The sequence below is a fragment of the Oncorhynchus kisutch genome, unplaced genomic scaffold (assembly GCF_002021735.2).
Source record: "Oncorhynchus kisutch isolate 150728-3 unplaced genomic scaffold, Okis_V2 Okis02a-Okis13b_hom, whole genome shotgun sequence".
NCBI classification, from domain to species: Eukaryota; Metazoa; Chordata; class Actinopteri; order Salmoniformes; family Salmonidae; genus Oncorhynchus; species Oncorhynchus kisutch.
This window is the reverse complement of record NW_022261979.1, coordinates 7,653,803-7,664,292: the sequence shown is the minus strand read 5'-3', so window position 1 is coordinate 7,664,292 and position 10,490 is coordinate 7,653,803. Positions and strand designations below refer to the sequence as shown.

At 47.0% G+C, this 10,490-nt stretch overlaps 1 protein-coding gene across 2 annotated transcripts in view; it reads right to left on the bottom strand.

The window, feature by feature from the left end:
• The window catches only part of LOC109885452 (F-actin-uncapping protein LRRC16A), a 219,611-nt gene that overhangs the window by 119,660 nt on the left and 89,461 nt on the right, over positions 1-10,490 (bottom strand). For both annotated transcript variants that reach the window (XM_031811859.1, XM_031811858.1), the window contains 3 exons: positions 10,314-10,384; positions 9,758-9,831; positions 7,170-7,245 (listed from right to left, as the gene is read on the bottom strand). In XM_031811859.1, the coding sequence (XP_031667719.1) occupies positions 7,170-7,245; positions 9,758-9,831; positions 10,314-10,384 (221 nt within the window). The remainder of the gene's footprint in view (positions 1-7,169; positions 7,246-9,757; positions 9,832-10,313; positions 10,385-10,490) is intronic.

Here is a 10,490-nt window from a genome sequence, read left to right as displayed (position 1 = left end):
GAGAAGAGAGACCACGGGGTGGTCTGTAAAAAGGGAGGCGGGAGACGAAAGGATTGATAAAAAATTCAATGAGAGCAACCGACTTCTACACTGCTGCAAAACAGAGCTCCTGACCCAGTTCTCTGCTTTCTGTGAGGCCTGTTGATTCCTCTCTGCCCACCCATTCTCTGAGGGAATCAAATGAATCAAAACAAATATATCCCTTCAGTTCAGGGCCTGTTGATTCCTCTCTGCCCACCCATTCTCTGAGGGAATCAAATGAATCAAATCAAATATATCCCTTCAGTTCAGGGCCTGTTGACTCCTCTCTGCCCACCCATTCTCTGAGGGAATCAAGTGAATCAAATCAAATATATCCCCTCAGTTCAGAGCCTGTTGATTCCTCTCTGCCCACCCATTCTCTGAGGGAATCAAGTGAATCAAATCAAATAAATCCCTTCAGTTCAGCTATGCAGAGCAGAGGGAGGTTAATAGTCTCTTTATCTGTTTACATTCATATGACAAACAGTGATCAGAATAACAGTACACCAGAGTTAGTACAACTAAGTGACATTGCATGTATACGAGAGACATTTCTGGTGGCCAGCCATGCTAATTATGACAGACAAAGAGGGATTGTGTGAGGCAGGATGGTTCTCTTTTCAGGGGCAGAGAGAAACGGAATGGCACAGAGGACTGTTGTTCCCTAGGACTGAGAGAGAGAGAGAGAGAGAGAGAAGGAGAGAGAGAGAGGAGAGGGAGAGAGACGGAGAGAAAGAGAGACGGAGAGAAAGAGAGAGAGAAGGAGAGAGAGAGAGAGAGAGAGAGAGAAGGAGAGAGAGAGAGAAGGAGAGAGAGAGAGAGAAAGAGAGAGAGAGAGGAGAGGGAGAGAGACGGAGAGAAAGAGAGACGGAGAGAGAGAGAGAAGGAGAGAGAGAGAGAGAGAGAGAGAGAAGGAGAGAGAGAGAGAAGGAGAGAGAGAGAGAGAGAGAGAGAGAGAAGGAGAGAGAGAGAGAGAGAGAGAGAAGGAGAGAGAGAGAGAGAGAGAGAGAGAGAGAGAGAGAGAGAGAAGGAGAGAAGAGAGAGAGGAGAGAGAGAGAGAGAGAGAGAGAGAGAGAGAGAGAGAGAGAGAGAGAGAGAGACGGAGAGAGAGAGAGACGGAGAGAGAGAGAGACGGAGAGAGAGAGAGAGAGAGAGAGAGAGGAGAGAGAGAGAGAGAAGGAGAGAGAGAGAAGGAGAGAGAGAGAGAAGGAGAGAGAGAAGGAGGGAGAGAGAGACAGAGAGAGAGAGAGAGAGAGAGAGAGAGAGACAGAGAGAGAGACAAGTGAGGGATGCTAACACACAGTACAGTGAGGAATGTTAACACACAGTACAGTGAGGGATGCTGACACACAGTACAGTGAGGGATGCTAACACACAGTACAGTGAGGGATGCTAACACACAGTACAATGAGGGATGCTAACACACAGTACAGTGAGGGATGCTAACACACAGTACAATGAGGGATGCTAACACACAGTACAATGATGGATGTTAACACACAGTACAGTGAGGGATGCTAACACACAGTACAATGAGGAATGCTAACACACAGTACAGTGAGGGATGTTAACACACAGTACAGTGAGGGATGCTAACACACAGCACAATGAGGGATGCTAACACACAGTACAGTGAGGGATGTTAACACACAGTACAGTGAGGGTTGCTAACACACAGTACAGTGAGGGATGCTAACACATAGTACAATGAGGGATGCTAACACACAGTACAATGAGGGATGTTAACATACAGTACAGTGAGGGAAAACCCTGCCGCCTCCATTGGTTTCCATGTAAAGCCGCCAGAAGAATTGTCTACCACACCGGCAGCGGCAAGGTCTCCCACTATCACCTCCATCCACAGCCTGGTCCCAGATCTGGTTCTACTGTCTTGCCATCTTCTGTGTAACGACGACCACAGGAGAAGACAGCACAAACTAGCAGGTCTGGGATCAGGCTGTGTGAGCAGCTTGATGTATCAGTACACCTCCTGGACAGGACACTAGTCTATCTCCTGTTTCTGTAGTGAGACAGCTTGATGTACCAGGACACCTCCTGGACAGGACACTAGTCTAGCTCCTGTTTCTGTCGTGAGGCAGCTTGATGTACCAGGACACCCCCTGGACAGGACACTAGTCTATCTCCTGTTTCTGTAGTGAGACAGCTTGATGTACCAGGACACCCCCTGGACAGGACACTAGTCTATCTCCTGTTTCTGTAGCAGCTTGATGTACCAGGACACCCCCTGGACAGGACACTAGTCTATCTCCTGTTTCTGTAGTGAGACAGCCTGATGTACCAGTACACCCCCTGGACAGGACACTAGTCTATCTCCTGTTTCTGTAGTGAGACAGCTTGATGTACCAGGACACCCCCTGGACAGGACACTAGTCTATCTCCTGTTTCTGTAGCAGCTTGATGTACCAGGACACCCCCTGGACAGGACACTAGTCTATCTCCTGTTTCTGTAGTGAGACAGCTTGATGTACCAGGACACCCCCTGGACAGGACACTAGTCTATCTCCTGTTTCTGTAGTGAGACAGCTTGATGTACCAGGACACCCCCTGGACAGGACACTAGTCTATCTCCTGTTTCTGTAGTGAGACAGCTTGATGTACCAGGACACCCCCTGGACAGGACACTAGTCTATCTCCTGTTTCTGTAGTGAGACAGCTTGATGTACCAGTACACCCCCTGGACAGGACACTAGTCTATCTCCTGTTTCTGTAGTGAGACAGCTTGATGTACCAGGACACCCCCTGGACAGGACACTAGTCTATCTCCTGTTTCTGTAGCAGCTTGATGTACCAGGACACCCCCTGGACAGGACACTAGTCTATCTCCTGTTTCTGTAGTGAGACAGCTTGATGTACCAGTACACCCCCTGGACAGGACACTAGTCTATCTCCTGTTTCTGTAGCAGCTTGATGTACCAGGACACCCCCTGGACAGGACACTAGTCTATCTCCTGTTTCTGTAGTGAGACAGCTTGATGTACCAGTACACCCCCTGGACAGGACACTAGTCTATCTCCTGTTTCTGTAGTGAGACAGCTTGATGTACCAGGACACCCCCTGGACAGGACACTAGTCTATCTCCTGTTTCTGTAGCAGCTTGATGTACCAGGACACCCCCTGGACAGGACACTAGTCTATCTCCTGTTTCTGTAGCAGCTTGATGTACCAGGACACCCCCTGGACAGGACACTAGTCTATCTCCTGTTTCTGTAGTGAGACAGCTTGATGTACCAGGACACCCCCTGGACAGGACACTAGTCTATCTCCTGTTTCTGTAGCAGCTTGATGTACCAGGACACCCCCTGGACAGGACACTAGTCTATCTCCTGTTTCTGTAGTGAGACAGCTTGATGTACCAGGACACCCCCTGGACAGGACACTAGTCTATCTCCTGTTTCTGTAGTGAGACAGCTTGATGTACCAGGACACCCCCTGGACAGGACACTAGTCTATCTCCTGTTTCTGTAGCAGCTTGATGTACCAGGACACCCCCTGGACAGGACACTAGTCTATCTCCTGTTTCTGTAGTGAGACAGCTTGATGTACCAGGACACCCCCTGGACAGGACACTAGTCTATCTCCTGTTTCTGTAGTGAGACAGCTTGATGTACCAGGACACCCCCTGGACAGGACACTAGTCTATCTCCTGTTTCTGTAGCAGCTTGATGTACCAGGACACCCCCTGGACAGGACACTAGTCTATCTCCTGTTTCTGTAGTGAGACAGCTTGATGTACCAGTACACCCCCTGGACAGGACACTAGTCTATCTCCTGTTTCTGTAGTGAGACAGCTTGATGTACCAGGACACCCCCTGGACAGGACACTAGTCTATCTCCTGTTTCTGTAGTGAGACAGCTTGATGTACCAGGACACCCCCTGGACAGGACACTAGTCTATCTCCTGTTTCTGTAGTGAGACAGCTTGATGTACCAGTACACCCCCTGGACAGGACACTAGTCTATCTCCTGTTTCTGTAGTGAGACAGCTTGATGTACCAGGACACCCCCTGGACAGGACACTAGTCTATCTCCTGTTTCTGTAGCAGCTTGATGTACCAGGACACCCCCTGGACAGGACACTAGTCTATCTCCTGTTTCTGTAGTGAGACAGCTTGATGTACCAGTACACCCCCTGGACAGGACACTAGTCTATCTCCTGTTTCTGTAGCAGCTTGATGTACCAGGACACCCCCTGGACAGGACACTAGTCTATCTCCTGTTTCTGTAGTGAGACAGCTTGATGTACCAGTACACCCCCTGGACAGGACACTAGTCTATCTCCTGTTTCTGTAGTGAGACAGCTTGATGTACCAGGACACCCCCTGGACAGGACACTAGTCTATCTCCTGTTTCTGTAGCAGCTTGATGTACCAGGACACCCCCTGGACAGGACACTAGTCTATCTCCTGTTTCTGTAGCAGCTTGATGTACCAGGACACCCCCTGGACAGGACACTAGTCTATCTCCTGTTTCTGTAGTGAGACAGCTTGATGTACCAGGACACCCCCTGGACAGGACACTAGTCTATCTCCTGTTTCTGTAGCAGCTTGATGTACCAGGACACCCCCTGGACAGGACACTAGTCTATCTCCTGTTTCTGTAGTGAGACAGCTTGATGTACCAGGACACCCCCTGGACAGGACACTAGTCTATCTCCTGTTTCTGTAGTGAGACAGCTTGATGTACCAGGACACCCCCTGGACAGGACACTAGTCTATCTCCTGTTTCTGTAGCAGCTTGATGTACCAGGACACCCCCTGGACAGGACACTAGTCTATCTCCTGTTTCTGTAGTGAGACAGCTTGATGTACCAGGACACCCCCTGGACAGGACACTAGTCTATCTCCTGTTTCTGTAGTGAGACAGCTTGATGTACCAGGACACCCCCTGGACAGGACACTAGTCTATCTCCTGTTTCTGTAGCAGCTTGATGTACCAGGACACCCCCTGGACAGGACACTAGTCTATCTCCTGTTTCTGTAGTGAGACAGCTTGATGTACCAGTACACCCCCTGGACAGGACACTAGTCTATCTCCTGTTTCTGTAGTGAGACAGCTTGATGTACCAGGACACCCCCTGGACAGGACACTAGTCTATCTCCTGTTTCTGTAGTGAGACAGCTTGATGTACCAGGACACCCCCTGGACAGGACACTAGTCTATCTCCTGTTTCTGTAGTGAGACAGCTTGATGTACCAGTACACCCCCTGGACAGGACACTAGTCTATCTCCTGTTTCTGTAGTGAGACAGCTTGATGTACCAGGACACCCCCTGGACAGGACACTAGTCTATCTCCTGTTTCTGTAGCAGATTGATGTACCAGGACACCCCCTGGACAGGACACTAGTCTATCTCCTGTTTCTGTAGTGAGACAGCTTGATGTACCAGTACACCCCCTGGACAGGACACTAGTCTATCTCCTGTTTCTGTAGTGAGACAGCTTGATGTACCAGGACACCCCCTGGACAGGACACTAGTCTATCTCCTGTTTCTGTAGCAGCTTGATGTACCAGGACACCCCCTGGACAGGACACCCCCTGGACAGGACACTAGTCTATCTCCTGTTTCTGTAGCAGCTTGATGTACCAGGACACCCCCTGGACAGGACACTAGTCTATCTCCTGTTTCTGTAGTGAGACAGCTTGATGTACCAGGACACCCCCTGGACAGGACACTAGTCTATCTCCTGTTTCTGTAGTGAGACAGCTTGATGTACCAGGACACCTCCTGGACAGGACACCCCCTGGACAGGACACTAGTCCACCCCCAGTCTTACCCCCAATCTAACTCCTTAATGCTAAAGTATTTCTGAATGCAGAGAAATCTAATTCCCAACCTTCCAACCCACACGGCCATTAAGACCAGAGGAGTCCGAGGAATACTTTCCTGTCACAGACTAGCAGACACATGCATCACATCACATACCAGTCAAAACAGGAGCTTTAGTATCCCAAAAGACCCTGCGCTGGTTTCTATGGCAACTTAGCTCTCAAACAAAGCTACCGGGCTGAGGGGCTCACCACTCTCTCTTTCTTTATCTCTCTCTCTCTAAATCTCTCTCTCTCTCTCTCTGTGTGTCTCTCTCTACACCTCTTTGTCTCTCTCTCAATTTCAATTCAATTTAAGGGGCTTTAATTTACATTGTCACAGAAAGTGAAATAGACAATAAACAAAAGTGAAAAACTATAAAAAATGAACAGTAAACATTACAATCACTAAAGTTCCAAAGGAATAGAGACATTTCAAATGTCATATTATGTCTATATACAGTGTCGTAATGATGTACAAATAGTTAAAGTACAAAAGGGAAAATAAATCAACATAAATCTCATACTCCATAGTCAATACAAGGACATTAACATTCAGAGTCTAATTACCCCCACAAAACCTTTTGGTCTGCTTTGTGTGTGTGTGTGTGTGTATATGTGTGTGTGTGTGTGTGTGTGTATGTGTGTGTGTGTGTATGTCCTCCATGATGGAACTGAGTAATAGTTGACAAGACTAGGGGGAAAGGATGTTCAGGTTGTGTCTGAGATACTTGGCTGGACTGACACTGTGTAACTGATACCCACTGTTCTTTGTGGAATGAAGAGTCTTATCACAGGGAAACACCTGACTGTTCTGCTGTGGGGGAGAGACAGGCAGAGAGACAGACAGAGAGACAGACAGAGAGACAGGCAGAGATATAGACAGAGAGACAGACAGAGAGACAGACAGCGAGACAGAGAGAGAGACAGACAGCGAGAAAGACAGACAGAGAGACAGACACAGAGACAGACAGAGAGACAGACAGAGATGCAGACAGAGATACAGACAGAGAGACAGACAGAGAGACAGACAGAGAGACAGACAGAGAGACGGACAGCGAGACGGACAGAGAGACAGGCAGAGAGACAGGCAGAGAGACAGCGAGACAGACACAGAGACAGACAGAGAGACAGACAGACAGCGAGACAGAGACAGACAGAGAGACAGACAGAGAGAGAGACAGAGAGAGAGAGAGAGAGAGAGCGAGAGGCAGACTGAGTGACAGACAGAGGCAGACAGAAAGAGAGACAGACAGAGAGATGAGGAAAGGGAGGAGACAGAGGCAGACAGAGTGGGGGTACGAAGGCTCAGTTTAACTCACCAGTTTACAATCCTTTGTGGAGAGCTTTGTGAACCATTGGTTGTACTCCAACACTGCTATTATAGCCACTAGATCCCTGCCAGGGACACAGAGACAATATCAATCACCTTGGGATTTAAACACCTTGGGAGAATGGATGAAGGCTGGTTCAGTAAACCCATATCAGGAGGTTAAAGACAATGTCAATGCATATTTATTTTTTTACATTTCAAATAATCAACCATTATAATATGAAATTTACAGCATTTAAGAATTTAAATTACAGAATTGAATTACAAAGTGAAACGTTACACATTTAAAAGGGACAAGATGCAGTTGCTACATACATTTTTAGACTTATATATGAATGATATGTACCCATTGGTTCTTGAAGAATATAATTTATAAATGCCCCATCAACTGTCGTACCCATCACAACTTAAAATAGAACTGTGTTTATAACTCGATTGTTTGTCAACAAAGTTAATGCAAACAGTCGTGGCTAAAAGTTTTGAGAATGACACAAATGTTAATTTCCACAAAGTTTCCTGCTTCAGTGTCTTTAGATATTTGTGTCAGATGTTACTATGGATACTGAAGTATAATTACAAGCATTTCATAAGTGTCAAAGGCTTTTATTGACAATTACATGAAGTTGATGCAAAGAGTCAATATTTGCAGTGTTGAACCTTCTTTTTCAAGACCTCTGGAATCCTCCCTGGCATGCTGTCAATTAACTTCAGGGCCACATCCTGACTGATGGCAGCCCATTCATGCATAATCAATACTTGGAGTTTGTCAGAATGTGTGGGTTTTTGTTTGTCCACCCGCCTCTTGAGGATTGACCACAAATTCTCAATGGGATTAAGGTCTGAGGAGTTTCCTGTCCATGGACCCAAAATATCGATGTTTTGTTCCCGAGCCACTTAGTTATCACGTTTTCCTTCTGGCAAAGTGCTCCATCATGCTGGAAAAGGCATTGTTCACCACCAAACTGTTCCTCGATGGTTGGGAGAAGTTGCTCTCTGAGGATGTGTTGGTACCATTCTTTATTCATGGCTTTGTTCTTAGGCAAAAGTGTGAGTGAGCCCACTCCCTTGGCTGAGAAGCAATCCCACACATGAATGGTCTCCGGATGCTTTACTGTTGGCATGACACAGGACTGATGGTAGCGCTCACCTTGTCTTCTCCGGACAAGCTTTTTTCCGGATGCCCCAAACAATGGGAAAGGGGATTCATCAGAGAAAATGACTTTACCCCAGTCCTCAGCAGTCTAATCCCTGTACCTTTTGCAGAATATCAGTCTGTCCCTGATGTTTTTCCTGGAGAGAAGTGGCTTCTTTGCTGCCCTTCTTGACACCTGGCCATCCTCCAAAAGTCTTCGCCTCACTGTGCGTACAAATGCACTCACACCTGCCTGCCGCCATTCCTGAGCAAGCTCTGTACTGGTGGTGCCCCGATCCCGCAGCTGAATCAACTTCAGGAGACGGTCCTGGCGCTTGCTGGACTTTCTTGGGCGCCCTGAAGCCTTCTTCACAACAATTCAACCGCTCTCCTTGAAGTTCTCGATGATCCGATAAATGGTTGATTTAGGTGCAATCTTACTGGCAGCAATATCCTTGCCTGTGAAGCTCTTTTTGTGCAAAGCAATGATGACGGCACGTGTTTCCATGCAGGTAACCATGGTTGACAGAGGAAGAACAATGATTCCAAGCACCACCCTCCTTTTGAAGCTTCCAGTCTGTTATTCGAACTCAATCAGCATGACAGAGTGATCGCCAGCCTTGTCCTCGTCAACACTCACACCTGTGTTAACGAGAGAATCACTGACATGATGTCAGCTGGTCCTTTTGTGGCAGGGCAGAAATGCAGTGGAAATGTTTTTGGGGGGATTCAGTTAATTTGTATGGCAAACAGGAACTTTGCAATTAAATGCAATTCATCGGATCACTCTTCATAACATTCTGGAGTATATGCAAATTGCCATCATACAAACTGAGGCAGCAGACTTCATATTTGTGTCATTGTCAAAACATTTGGCCACGACTGTATATCCTGGATGGTCAGTCCTTCCACCCAGAGCCCTGTCTATTCATCTGAGACTGGTTACTTTAGCCACATCCCTCAGCTTTTTACACAAACAGTAGTGGGACAACGCTTTGCTATTGCTTTGTCCCCTTTAACATTAATGTTAGAAAACATGACAAAGTGTATTACTGTATTACTGTTCAGTAGCTGCCATGATAGAGTACTACAGTGCATGAGATACAACCTAGTGACTCACCTATTCTCCAGATGACTGAAGTCCTGCAGGCTGAGATCCCGTGTGTCTTGAACCTAGTGACTCACCTATTCTCCAGATGACTGAAGTCCTGCAGGCTGAGATCCCGTGTGTCTTGAACCTAGTGACTCACCTATTCTCCAGATGACTGAAGTCCTGCAGGCTGAGATCCCGTGTGTCTTGAACCTAGTGACTCACCTATTCTCCAGATGACTGAAGTCCTGCAGGCTGAGATCCCGTGTGTCTTGAACCTAGTGACTCACCTATTCTCCAGATGACTGAAGTCCTGCAGGCTGAGATCCCGTGTGTCTTGAACCTAGTGACTCACCTATTCTCCAGATGACTGAAGTCCTGAAGGCTGAGATCCCGTGTGTCTTGAGTCAGATAGATGGTGTCTACGTCCTAGAAGACGTGACAGGAAACAGACTGTGAGCTTCCTTCTCACCACTGTCATAGTAATCAAATAGCTACGTTAAATGGAATCGAGCACTTCAAGATGAAGAATTAACAAATGATTTCTAAGCACATTTTATGCAGCAAACGGTGTGTCTACATCCTGCTAAGTGTGATAGATGTGTACTGGATATTACTGCACTGTTGGAGCTGGAAACAGAAGAATAACATTTACAAATCTGTGTTCGCTACCAATAAACTCTGATTTGATTAGACAGGAAATGACTGTTAGAGTAGGTGTGTCACCACTGTCATAGTGATTCTAGAACCTACAGTACCTAGGCTACATGTTCTATTGAACCGACAAGACAACATGGACATGAACACAAACCTCGTGTCATTCCCCAGATGTAAGGAAATGTTAAAACACACCTGATAATAATAATAAATTTAGTCATAAATAATTATTAGTTAGCCAAGAGGATACTGACCCATTGAACTTCCTCTCTGTAGGGCAGACCCAGCCAGTCACACACACATCTGTACATCTGAGAGAAACCACCTGGAGAGGGGAGAGAGAGATATATGCCTATTACTATGTACAGACTCAGTGAGCATAGCCTTGCTATTGAGAAAGGCCGCCGTAGGCAGACATGGCTCTCAAGAGA